General features: G+C 41.6%; 3 protein-coding genes across 4 annotated transcripts in view; 2 read left to right on the forward strand and 1 right to left on the reverse strand.

Moving 5' to 3' along the window:
- The window catches only part of LOC136955790 (transcription initiation factor TFIID subunit 4-like), a 49,552-nt gene extending 44,862 nt beyond the window's left edge, over window positions 1-4,690 (reverse strand). The window contains exons 1-2 of the mRNA XM_067249524.1: window positions 3,373-4,690; window positions 2,184-2,338 (exon numbers count right to left, since the gene is read on the reverse strand). Coding sequence (XP_067105625.1) covers window positions 2,184-2,338; window positions 3,373-4,690 — 1,473 coding nt within the window. The remainder of the gene's footprint in view (window positions 1-2,183; window positions 2,339-3,372) is intronic.
- A 910-nt stretch (window positions 4,691-5,600) lies between these two features.
- Window positions 5,601-11,123, forward strand: lsm14ab (LSM14A mRNA processing body assembly factor b). 2 transcript variants are annotated; one of them, XM_067249525.1, is made up of 10 exons: window positions 5,601-5,872; window positions 6,375-6,538; window positions 6,691-6,838; window positions 6,931-7,122; window positions 7,247-7,339; window positions 7,508-7,684; window positions 7,906-8,077; window positions 8,301-8,333; window positions 8,431-8,671; window positions 8,783-11,123. In XM_067249525.1, the coding sequence occupies exons 1-10, from the start codon at window positions 5,752-5,754 to the stop codon at window positions 8,804-8,806; spliced, it is 1,365 nt and encodes a 454-aa protein (XP_067105626.1). In that variant the 5' UTR covers window positions 5,601-5,751; the 3' UTR covers window positions 8,807-11,123. The 2 variants fall into 2 exon arrangements, with proteins under 2 accessions (XP_067105626.1, XP_067105627.1); XM_067249526.1 differs by having other exon boundaries at window positions 7,247-7,327.
- A 357-nt stretch (window positions 11,124-11,480) lies between these two features.
- On the forward strand, window positions 11,481-12,670 carry ss18l2 (ss18, like 2). Its single transcript, XM_067249527.1, has 4 exons — window positions 11,481-11,906; window positions 12,042-12,118; window positions 12,249-12,330; window positions 12,417-12,670. Exons 1-4 carry the CDS (start codon window positions 11,838-11,840, stop codon window positions 12,501-12,503), a joined length of 315 nt encoding a protein of 104 aa, XP_067105628.1. The 5' UTR covers window positions 11,481-11,837; the 3' UTR covers window positions 12,504-12,670.
- The last annotated feature ends 176 nt before the right edge of the window (window positions 12,671-12,846 follow it).

The raw sequence follows: 12,846 nt of genomic DNA on the forward strand, positions 1-12,846 counted from the left end.
CACAGATACAGACACACCCACACACACACACACACACACACACAGAGCCCCAACCAGGGGAGGAGGAGGGATTAAGAGGGCCCCTTCTTGATGTCTCTCCTTTGCCAAAAGTTTTGTGGGCTCAAAGAATGTGCACTGAGGGGCCCAGGAGGGTAGGTAGGGGAGGGAAGAGACAGGGGGGGGGGGAGCCTGAGGGTGCTTTGCACCGCCAGCAACACCCTCACCAGCCTTCCCTGTCGCTCAAGCAGGAAAGCTAAAGCACTGTTAGCTTTTTAAAACAATCAGGCAGTTGGATGATGAATGATTTAACGCTCATGGAAGGAAGCTTGGGAAGCCTTCCGTTCTCCCTCGCGGTCACAGGAGAGTGACAGCCCGGCACCGAGCAGCACTGGGAATACACCCCAGTTTGCTTTCATATCCCGGCTCCGCTTTTCCTGTGTTGATGGCAATGGAGCGGCTCAGTGATCTGATAAGTGTCAGAGTCGGATTCTTCACAACTCTCACTGTACCACTGTTCCTCTCTGGCTAAAGGGTAGCACAAAGACACAGTGATCACAGGGTTAGATTTGATTCTAATTATAGCAAAAAACATTTCATGTATCTTAGGTCAGCTAGATATTAGATGGAGACTCAACCATGCCTCTGTTCATGGATACCATGGGAAAATTAAATAACAGCATATAGGTGGCAAATACTTGTTTGCAAATTGCCCTGTTTTAATGGATAACCTTCAGCAAATCAATTGTGGGTTGTATTCTGAACATTGTGAAGGAAATGGTGCCACCTACTGATATTTCCTTGTAATTGACTACACAGGTACTTTTTCCATGCTAGTGACTAGTAGTTGTTAAAGATAGTGGTACAGACTTGGGTTACTCACAGAGATCCATTACATGAACATATTTGAAAGTAATTGGATCTGATTTGTCAAAGCGTCGGAACTTAATCTAACGTATGGGTTAAGTCCATACAAGTATTTGACAGTGACTAACCCTAACCCTAACCCTTTAAAAATGGTAATTGACCTTCAGATGACAAACAGTAAGCTAAAATAAAACAATAAGCTACATATTAATTGAGCCAAGGTCCTGGAAAAGCATTAAAGAGCTCATTACACAATAGAGTCGACTGTATTTCATTTAATTTAATTGGTTTTGGAGGATCCTAACCTGTAAGAAACATGATAGATGATTCATCCAATGGAGCTGCCTAGCCACACACAGAGCCATATAAAAAGTAAATATAATATAATCTTTTTCTATGGCTCTGGCCACACCATGATCATAAACAGAACAATTCTGGGTTTCCTTTGTTTATTAGCTAACAATTACTAATGATTGACTTTTTCAGGAGATTATCCGCAAAAACCTATTAAATATTCAACACCTCATTACATTTAAAAAAAGACCCAGTAGAGTAATTTAGAGGAGCGGGATATCAAATATTTTTGGATATAAAGATTAAATATTTAGAAAGATGTATTCAATACAATTGAGTTACAAGCATAAATCAATTCCTGTGTGATTAGCCCTTTTTATTATTTTTTTATAAATTGGTATATAATACAAACCTCTGTATGTATAATACAAGCATCATAAGATTACTCAGCAAGACCAGTCCAGTCGACTAGATGTCCACACTGTACCCACAGTCCAGTCGAAGTCTTTAAAAACCTCAAAAGCATGGTATTTTGTTGACAAGTGATCGATATAGTTGAACACAATGAACTACACTGACATCTGCAGAATAAATCCTAGTATATACTCTTCTTTCTCTTCCCAGGATATGTGAAGTTATGAAAAAAGACAGCTAGGGGGCAGACAACACCAATTTTAGCTCAAGTTGCCATTCAAATACCAGTCTTATTAACACTAACAGCATTATATTCCTATTCACCTACTAAAAAAGTAAAAAGTAACTTATAATATAAACCTGATCCACCACATACCTCTTATCATCATATACCACAATCCTTCCACCTTGCTTTTTATTTGTTTGACTATTAAGTGCTTGAATTTCTGAAAGAAAATGGTCAATAAATGACCCAAAAATATTCAACATCAATTGATCTCCTTAACAAATTAAATTGTTTAATCTTTTGTGTGTTTCCATTTTCCTCTTCCTGTGGAGCGAGGGATGTTACAGGTGGTAGTGCTGGTGTTAATGGTGGAGGTGGATCTTACCTGTGGGGTGGTCACTCTGAAGGTAGTTCCCGCCGTGGGGGTGGCAGGTCGTGGGGAGATGTTGTTTTGGGCCTGGGCCTGTGCCTGGGCCTGGGCTAGGGCCTGCTGGGGAACCATGACCAGCTGGCCCATCTCAGTGCGCACCAACACCATTCCTGCACAATGGAGGAGACACGTAGAACACACAGAACCACAACATTATCTGCTGAACACCATAGAACAACTGGTTTGCCTGGCATTTTATTCATTACTCATTCACGCAGAAAAAAATGTGTGTGTCAAAACATATGAGAAATAGTCAGAAAGTCATGTTGGTACTATAATACACTGTATCAACATATCACAACTACACCACTGGAGTAACTGACCGCTTAGTAAAATAATAAGCTCATTAAATAATTTTCCTTAGAATCACAGTAAGCCCACTGAAAGATATCTATATGCCATCTTGATATGAACAGCCTAGATAATTTGTAAGACTGACCAGGCAACATCATCAATAATACATTTATATGTATCGGGATATAGCTCCCCAACCATTTGACAACACTGGGGTGAATGTTATTTCATATTCAAGAGATTAGCTTGCAAAGTGATGCAAAACATTGTTTGACTGTTATGACCATTACTGTTATCTCTGAGTAAGCTCAAGTCAAACCATAGACTCTGGTCAACTGATGTTTTTTTTTATTGCAGAGGAGCTTTAACAGAGTGATAGTTCATGAGGCAGCATGACACATTTCTGTACAAAGGTAATGTAGCAGGGGTATTCTCCTTCCCCAAAGCCAGCAGTGTTGTGTAAGGAACTGTGGTGGCTCTTTCATGTGCCTTCTGCAACTCTTGGCAACAGGTTCGAGACAAGAATACAGAAAGAGAGAGGATTGTGTTTTCAAGGGGGTATTTGTGTATTATTGCTCTCATAACCTTCTCTTGTGCTTGAATTACTAATAAACTGTTTGTGATAATGGTCTAAAGTAGACAGTTGACAAGTGGGATCAGGTGACTTTCCCCTGGATTTTCTTTGAACAAAAATCGTGCATGCTCATACGTATTCTATAACTTCAATCATACTGTCATAAGCCCCCTTCAGAACTTTTTTTTTTTAACATGAAATAAACATAGTAAACTAGTTTGAACACATTTCTTGTCACCCATTTGAGCGAGTCGTGAAGTCTCCCGAAAGCCTTACCCTGTGGGATGGTAAACCCAGGGGGCAGCTGAATGGTCGTCTGCTGCTGAGGAGGCCTGACAATCAGCTGGGGAGCTACAATCCTTTGAGGCGCAGAGAGTCCAGGTCGAAGCTGGGGCTGTGTCGGGGTTGCCACTGCAGGTGCCGCTGAGGGTGTTGTGGGCCTAACCATTCCTGCGGATGTCGTGATAATTTGCCCTGCCACACTTGTTGAAGTTTTTGACATCCCCGTAAGTGTTACAGGAGTAGCAACAGTAGTCTGGCTTGTGGATGGGTTGAAGACAGGAGACGGAGTGGATACAGCATTTATTACAGAATTAACAGCACCAGACTGACTGGACACAACAGTTTTGGACTGCGCAAGAGAATCCTGTTTCGAAGCACCTGTGTCTGTTCCCTCTTTATTGTAATTCGCTTGGAAAGTTGCTGCAGAGCCGATAGGTCCTATCCGTGCGCCTTGCTCGACCAAGGCCGATACGGTCGTTCCATTTCCATTCTGTGCTATGCTAGCTACAATGTGACTAGGGAGTCTATGCAATGCAATAGTAGGAGTCCCTCTATCTAAAGCAATCGCTGTTTGACCTGCTGTGATGCTGGAGTGAGATACAGTGAAAGTCGTTGTATTTACACAAGCTGTAACGGTCCGACATGAGTTATCGCCAGTTGCCCCGCTAGCCACTGCGCTAACACTTTCCGTTCTAGCTGTATTGCTATTCCTCTTTGACGTTACTGCGTTACCGTTCAAAGTCTGTATTCGAGCAGAAGCACTCCTTAGTGAGGCAGTTATGCGTTTTCTTGGTGAATCGGTGTCTGTTGACGTCTCATCGGAGTCCAAAGTAGATCTCCTAGAACTGGCGGTGCTGATGCTGACTAGCGGTGATGGCAAAGTTGCCACACCAGATGCAGGCTGTGTTGTGATGGATGTTCCATGTGATTGCAAACCGCTCGAGCTAGCGTCTACACCGGTGCCTGAGGTGCTGGAAGCCTCACCAAAGGACGGAACGGAACTTGGTGATGAAGATGTAATTGTTTTTTCGGCGCCGATTTCTTTAGAGTTCGTCTCCTGGTGCATATCAGATTTATGTTGTCCTTGTTGTTGTTGCTGTTCTAGTGTAGTGCCCACTTGGGCAGGTGGCGTTTTTCCTAAGTGGTGGTTTGCATTGCCTGTAGACCCAACGCCTCTTTTATCCGAATGGGAACCTGCTGGGTTGCTTTGGCCAACAAGCTGTGACTCTAGAGAACCCACCAGATCGCTCACAGCTTTTTCGTCCACCTCTGAAAAGAGCATATCTTCCAGGGGGTCGGAGGCGCCCGCCATGTTTCATCACAGAGCTCTGTCTAGTGATGTACAGTTTGAACGATTCGAATCTTCTCAATGAACCGACTACTGAATTGTTTTTTATTAAAGATCCAAGAGTTTGAATCACCATTGTCTGATAAAATACGGAGATACAATATGCAGGGCGTAATTACTGTTTACATTTCAAATTTGGCACACAATTACATTAGCAGACATTTAGCACCAGCATTAAGTAGTTGTCTGTATCTCCAAAAATCCATAGCAAATCTGATTAGAAGATTTGAACTGAAAGATTCAATTTCGTTTGTAGATTCAAAGCTCCCATCTCAATCGCCATCGATTTTTTTTTTCGTGTGGGTCAAAACGCATGCGTGTTACTAGGCATTGTGGGAATAAATATCAAATCTCTAATCATGGAGAATCAGAGAATGTCTAGTTCATAGATGAGGGGGGGGGGAGAGAGAAAAAAAAAAAAAACGAATAACCCTATTTTTTATATATATTTTGTATTTTGATATATATTTTGAAAAGATTTACTCTATTCTAAATGTTCTGTTTTTCGTTGAATGCTACTGTAGATTGAGATGTATATGTGTAGCAGTTACGAAAAAAGCAATAACGGTACAAAAATGTAATTCCTTGGTCGAGTGGTATTTGGATGAGAAACGAATCCTATCCCAGTTCTGTGGTCAGTGACGATTCCGTTGAAACAACATCCCATGCAAGATCGCGATACCTTATAGTGTTACTCGTTTTAATAAAAAAAAAGGAATACACATCACATGTCTGACCGGGGCGTAGCTTTTGTCATGGAATAACAGCTTGTCACTGGTGCAACAACGGGCGCCCGGGTGAAGGAAACGAATGTCTCTTAAACATACACAGACCTATTACCCACCATTCTTTGCAGCGTGCGTGTGCAAGAAACATGAAAACGGCCATGTCGTGGTAGGGCAGCTTGGTGGAAAGAAAGAACTGGCAAAAATAGATTGACGGAGACAAAGAGAGCATCTTTCTGATATTTTACGCCAAGAAACTTTATCCTGTATAGTCAACATACAAACTAAGCAGCGGGCAAAATGAGTGGAGGGACTCCCTACATAGGCAGTAAAATTAGCCTCGTCTCGAAGGCCGAGATTCGCTATGAAGGAATTTTGTATACTATTGATACAGAAAATTCGACTGTAGCGCTTGCTAAAGGTAGGTGCATGGCCAACAAGGATATAGTCAAAGTCAGTATTTAGCTATAACTGGCGATTTTAGTTTAACCCGATGTACGAATACATTCACAGTTCGCATTTTGTCTTGGTATTAATGTTGTAGCTTGACTTGCTAACGTCAGCTAGCTTGCTAACTAGCCTAGCTGTCACGACAATTGGACGCGCGTGCACTTCAAGCATTAGCTTACCGACTTGCTTGCTAGCATACAAATGTTTGTTTAACCATTTTGGCAGTAACTGGATGTACGAGGCTACTTGTAACATAACTGACTTAATCACTTTTAATTACGTGGCATTGGCCACTTAGAACTATGACTGGCTAGCCAGCTAAGTAGCGCTTTAGCGTGATGCGCACGCACTTCGTAGTATTGTGCTTTGTTTACGTCCTGCATTGTAGCGGCCTTTCATTTTAGTACATGACGTTACTGCCACATCTAAAACTCATTGTGTGTAATTATTAATTTTGCAATTTCCCTGTACAGTCCGTTCTTTTGGCACTGAAGACCGCCCCACTGACAGGCCCATTCCTCCAAGAGATGAAGTCTTCGAGTACATCATCTTCAGGGGGAGTGATATCAAGGACCTTACTGTTTGTGAGCCCCCCAAAGCCACAAATTCTTTGCCACAGGACCCTGCCATTGTTCAAGTAAGACATGCTTTAAACAATACTATTCCTGCTGTGAATGATTGAACTTGAATGTAAACATCAGGTTTGTAATCAAATTAAATTGAATGCATAATTAATGTGGTGGTCAGTTAAATTATCACTGCATGTTGTCTACTTATTTTTCTCCCCAGTCCTCTCTCGGATCTACCAATCCTCCTCCTGCATCATTCCAGCCAGCTGGGTCATATGCTCCGTTTAGCAGGGCACCTCTTCCCCCCTACAGCCAGCAGTTCAGCTGCACTCCTTTGGTGCCCCAGCCTTTTGGAGCAGTTGTTGGAGGTAGATGAGCCATTCCTTCCCTAAAGACCTTCCCCTTTGCTTGCTGTTGGTGCTTTCACCATCACTCAAGGTTTTTTTTTGTGGTCCCTCAGGGCGATCAAGCCCTCAGCGTGAACCTCTGAGGAAGAGCCCTACCCTGGAGCAGGCTGTGCAGACTGCCCCTTCAGTTGTCTCAGCACCACCTGTTCCAGTGGGACAAAGGATCCCAACAGCAGCATCAGGACCCAGGCCCTCTACCACTGCAGGAAGCCAGAGACCCCCTGACTTGCTGGAGCAGAGGCGGGGTGAGGAATGAGGATGGCCAGCCTGGTCCTACACATTCTACATTTTACTTTACTACATAAGCTATGGTTTATATGTAGAAAGATACACTTTTACTTCTTACCTTTTGTTTTTTCTGATCTATAGGCCCTGAGGTCCAAAAACTGTCCAGACCAGATGTTGAGCAAGGGGGTGCCGATAACCGTGAAGTCAATAGACGTCAAGGTGGTGGGTTTCAGGGTAAATGGCTTGTTTGTTGACTTGTTCATTGTCATATACCATATAGGTGTCTTGCATCAGTGTCTTTTGTCCACATTTGAATTCTAGCTGATTATTTTGCCAGTATGTTACGCAAACATTGCTTTACTATGGCGTTAAGTATCCTCTTCTGCCTGTGCCCACCCCCAGCTGGCCCCCAGCCTCCCCGGCGTGGGCGTGGAGGAGGTCACCGTGGCAGGGGACGCTTCACCGTCCGCAGGGACGGGCCCATGAAGTTTGAGGAAGACTTTGACTTTGAGAGTGCCAATGCTCAGTTTAACAAGGAGGAGATTGACAAGGAGTTCCAGAGCAAACTCAAACTGAAAGGTACGAGGGCTGGTATTTCATCTGACTGCATCCAACTGTTACTACTAAATCTCCAAGTCCTCATTTGACAGGACCGTCGTGCCTTTCTGATTATTAATATTACCAGAACAATAGGATTTTAACCATGGCCAGAACATTGCCATTATATTTTTGACAGTACTTGTATTAACCTAGTTTGTAAGAGACTATTCTAAAGCTAGATGTTATGTCGGCAAACACAGATGACAAACCAGAAAAGGCAGATAAGGCTCTCAACGGAGAGGAGAAGGTGGACTCTGGAGTGGAAACCCAAAACAGTGAAGGCAATGTTGAGGAGGAAGAGGCACCAGCATCCAGCTGTTACTATGACAAGTCCAAGTCCTTCTTTGACAACATCTCTTGTGACGATACAAGGTTTGATTTCATCCTGTTGTAGTTAGTGGTCATTGAGGTACCACCCGTGTTGCACAAGTGGCAGAGGTGGTCTAGCTCATGTTGCTGGATGTTTTTGAATATAATTCTTCTCAATGCCCTCAACTTGATTTTGCAAACACAGCAGCCTGTTAACTTGATGGAAAGCATATTTTTGTTAATGGCTGTTAGTTTTGTAGTAACTGTTTTTAATTTGCTTTCATAGGAAAGCAGCTGAAAGAGCCGCTGGCTTCAATAGGTAAGTCTGAACATGGACTGTTGACGTAATTGTTTGTGTCCCTATAATCTCTATTGGCTCTGTGGGATTTTGTGTTTAATATCCTTGTTTGTAATAGGGAGCGACGGCAGACTTGGGCAGAAGAGAGGAGGATGAACTCTGAGACATTTGGGATCCCACTGAGGCACAACAGAGGCCGGGGAGGGTTCCGTGGCCGAGGGGGTATGGGCTTCCGTGGTGGGCGTGGGCGTTCGGCGAGCCGGGGCTCCTTTGGTCCCCCCCGTGGAGCCCCTCCTGGCTTCAGAGGTGGCTTTAGAGGGGGCAGAGGTGGCCAGCAGTTCTCTGACTTTGAATACAGGGTAAATCATTCGGGTTCATCTGTTTTACACCATCACACAGTGCACTGTGTAATATGAATGTTACAATTGGGGTGTTGTGCTTTCGTCTAAACTTGTTTTGGTTTCTTCCAGAAGGATAACAAAGTGGCTGCGTAGTACTTCATAGGCAAGATCGGATCCAAAAAGAATTGTAGCCCTTCAAGGTCCAGTTATTTGTTTTTGTCTCAACTTCTGACAACAAGAATGAAGATGTACTCTGTAAATTTGTCACCAGCACTGGGGTTGACCGACTTCAACGGGTGTGAATGCAGCTTCTTTACCCAGTTCCTTTTTTAAATCAAAGGAATGTTTTTTTGGAGAAAATGTTAAGCTTTGTTTGACATACAGTAATCAGAGGGACAAGTACACATGTAAATACCTTACTTCCGTGGAATTATTCAGTATTTTTGCATCTATTCGAGTTCCTTTCTTACTGAAATTGTATTTGAAATTGTTCTGTTATGTGTAAAGATGTATGCAGAATCCCGCTGATACTGTGATGAGTACTTCGATCACTTAAAAATAGCTTTATTTTTGGGATTTATCCTGTAAGGTATCTTGGGAGCACTAAAATCCTTTGCATTTCCTGTTTGGTTACAGTTTTTAAATATACTCTTACTACACATCTTGGTAGCCAGTTATCCAGTATTTCAAACATCCAGCTGTACTTTTGCCAAGTTTTTTAGTCGGAGGAAAATTCTTGTTTCAGTGTTTTGGGGTATATCAAGTTGATTGTGGCTTGCATGGGCTTACTTGGCTTTTGTTTTAGAGATTCTGCCTCAAAAAGTTATTCATTCAGATACACTTGTAATGTGACATTATATACATGGAAAGAAACGGAAGGACATCCTGAATAAAACTTAAGAATAAGATGGGTTTTCACTAATATGGATGGTTTGCCAACATTTCCTAAATGGACTGATTATCGAATGTATTTCTAGCAAAATTTTCTTTGTACCCCAAATAGTGGTTTTAACTCATTTCTGGTTTTTAGACGGGGCATTTGGTAATCTAGTTATCGAGAAGACTGCTTTTCTTCTATTGCCGATATCATCGATTACATTTCTACCATTGCTAATGGAGGTTAAGCAATGACTGCAGTTACTTTTATCCAGTGATGGGGCTGACAATTCACAATTTTCTTTTTTTGTTAAACGTAGATGTAGTGCCTGCAGGGTCTGTATTATGTCATGTAGGTGTCATAGAACTTTTAGGCAGTGGTGACTACTCTACACCAATTATGGCTTGCTTTGGAGTACCCTGCGTCACCATGATTTCCTGTCTGTCATCTTTTCCACAGATATGTATTTGACATGGAAGTATAATTTAACAGTCCGTTTGACATACCAATACATTAAAAAAGGAAGAGCCTGTTAAGAATTGTTAACTTAATTCCCCCCCCCCCCCAGTGATGGTAAAATTGTATCATTGGTTTGATTATTCTTAGTAGTTATACCAGTGCAAACAAAGCGTTTTGGGAACTTGTGTTTGAAACACCGTTTTTGTCTGGCTTTGGCCTAGACTTCTATGGAATAATGGTTTTGGTTTGTAAGACTTGGGGGAATCAGGCCAGTGCCTTTTTCATGTAAGAAAGCACAGAGTGCAAGGGGTGGGTGTAGCTCAATGGTATCTGACTGCAGATCTAGAGGTCAGGGGTTCAATTCCCCATCTGAATGATAAGTGTTGGATAAGTGTCTGCTAAATGAATACATAACATGACAAGAGTTAAGCTTATGAATAATTTGGGAAACCTCTGAACTTGTCTCTACCCTAGTTATAAACGCCAGCATTTCTAATTGATAGTGTTGGTGTTTGTGTCACGCGGTAGATGTATTCCCTGCCTTGTCCTTGTGGTTCTATTGCAGTCAATTGTTCAGCATTTTGACATATTTTCTATTTAATTGCTCTTCTGGTGTTAATCAGACTTAGCAGTAGTTTAGTGAATTAAGAGATCAGAATTGCGAACAATGTATTTGATCAGGATTTTCTGTTCCCCCCCAAAGAAAAATAGTATGTTTGGGGCTTACTAGAATGATGGAGTCATGTCTCCTCCAATAATAACTTTTTCAGTTGACACATGTAAGATGTACTATTTGATAGCACTACAAGATGAATCTCATTGATCTTAATGTGGGAGCAGATATTAAACGTATCATGCTGTTAGAAATGTGCTGTTTGACTGGAAATTGTACAGATTCTCAAAGCTCAGAACACTGCATGACAGCCACTTAATCATTACCATGTCTTATCCATGAAAAGTAGGTATTAAGTTTGGGCTGTTGCAATAACGCAGTGCTGTTTTCATGTTTGTTACCCCTCTCAACCTCTGAACTTGTAAACAAAATATTGTTTCTTAACAACTCAGCATGGTGTACTTTCAGTGGGCTGCCCTCAGCAAACTGGGTTTTTACAGACTATTAAAATAAACAGTTGTTCAATATAAATGGCTCCTGTGTTTTTTGTTGTTAATTTGGTCAGGATGTATATATGTATAAATTAAGATTCAGAACCATATAGGATTAAAAATTGACTGGTAGGAAACAATCTGCAGCGGGTGCAACAATTCCAATGCACTTGTACAATTTTTTACAAAGAGAATAAAATGAAGCAGTGATGCCAGGACGTCTAAACATGAGTGCTTTGGAGCACCATAACGCATTAATCAAGAGGATTGTTTCAAGTGTATTGTCTTAAGTAGTTTACCTAGTTACAAAGTGTGATTTTAATACAGTGATCAACAGTGCCTAAAACTCCTGTTTTTAGGGCTCGTAGTCCCTCTGCCTGTTAGACGACCTGCATTCATTTTGGACGACATGAACGCGGCATGTTTCGACCTGTTTTCATTCTACATGCTCTAGGTGGCGATGCTTCTGAAAAATAGAAGTAAAGTAGGAGGAGTTGCATATAGTAGGTCTATTGATTTTCAATGTTTTGCTCTTTCGGATGAGAACGCTTGTCATAAGAACTAGCTACATAAAATACCAGTTATTTTGCCGTCTCCATGCGCGCAGCTTGTTTTGCCATGCGCATTCAGACGGTACTGCACTGTGTCTAGCATGAGCTAGCTAGTAGCCTAATAGCTAACATTAGCGAAGATTAATTACGGTATGCGTTGTCTTTAAGCACAAGTATTTATTATTTTGTCAAAATGTCTGTAGTCTTCGTACCAAAAAGACTAAGAGGGAAAGCGAAAATCAACCAGGAAACAATACAAAGAGTAAGTAAAACTCGGAAGCTGAACTCGATACTAGCTAACGTTAGCTAAACCTTTCCTGCCAGCAGTGGGAGTAGCAAGAATAAAATGCAATTTACTGAACCTTGGTATTGTTTATTTATTTTTTACAATGTACAGTTATTGGACGAAAATGACCAGCTGGTGCGGTGTATAACAGAATACATGCAAAAAGGAAGAGCTATGGAATGTGTACAGTAAGTCACAACTAGGCTGCTAGCTAAAAACGCACCCACTCTGTGGAACCTGTTCATGTAGCACTATTTATAACATAATTCGGCACGGCATGATCAATCCTTATATATTCTATGATTTCTGTTCATCCAGGTATCAACAAATATTGCATCGTAACATCGTTTATTTGGGAACAATTGCAGATGCCAGTCCGGATTTGGTTTCAAACTCAAACGTACGTTGCCTTAACTACCCTCACCATTGAATACTATTGCATTGAGCAACTCACTTATTCGAATGTATTCCACATTTTATTTCCAGACATCCGGCAAAAAAGTAGAACCATCAGAATGTAACTCCCTGAATGGACAGCACGGGACAGTTGACATCAAAGACTTAATTCCTTGATGATGCATGATTGACACCGTCAACAATCTCCCACACCCTACTATTTTCTACCTGTGCAATTTCATTGTTCACGTACAATTATTTTCAGGTCACCATGCAAAAACGTTATTCACCATTGTGAATCCCATTGTTAGTAACTGGTATAATAAACGCTACTTGTATTCAAACCGTATATTTGTTTAACCGCAATATATGCTACATTGAGTGAAAAAGTGTGATTCTGGTACTATTGTAAGACTGGCTATGTTATCATCTGCCAGGCAGTTTCAGCTTTCCCCACACCAAACTAAGACAAGAACAACTTCTCCAGCAGGACATCACCTTTTGAAACAACTGGTAGGTC

Source organism: Osmerus mordax, chromosome 13 (assembly GCF_038355195.1).
Source record: "Osmerus mordax isolate fOsmMor3 chromosome 13, fOsmMor3.pri, whole genome shotgun sequence".
Lineage (NCBI taxonomy): Eukaryota > Metazoa > Chordata > Actinopteri > Osmeriformes > Osmeridae > Osmerus > Osmerus mordax.

Coding starts and splice junctions, on each gene's coding strand:
- lsm14ab (XM_067249525.1), top strand. CDS start 5,752: ATGAGTGGAGGGACTCCCTACATAGGCAGTAAAATTAGCCTCGTCTCG. Junction 5,873..6,374: donor GACTGTAGCGCTTGCTAAAG/GTAGGTGCATGG, acceptor TTCCCTGTACAG/TCCGTTCTTTTGGCACTGAA. Junction 6,539..6,690: donor AGGACCCTGCCATTGTTCAA/GTAAGACATGCT, acceptor TTTTCTCCCCAG/TCCTCTCTCGGATCTACCAA.
- ss18l2 (XM_067249527.1), top strand. CDS start 11,838: ATGTCTGTAGTCTTCGTACCAAAAAGACTAAGAGGGAAAGCGAAAATC. Junction 12,119..12,248: donor AGAGCTATGGAATGTGTACA/GTAAGTCACAAC, acceptor CTGTTCATCCAG/GTATCAACAAATATTGCATC. Junction 12,331..12,416: donor ATTTGGTTTCAAACTCAAAC/GTACGTTGCCTT, acceptor TTTTATTTCCAG/ACATCCGGCAAAAAAGTAGA.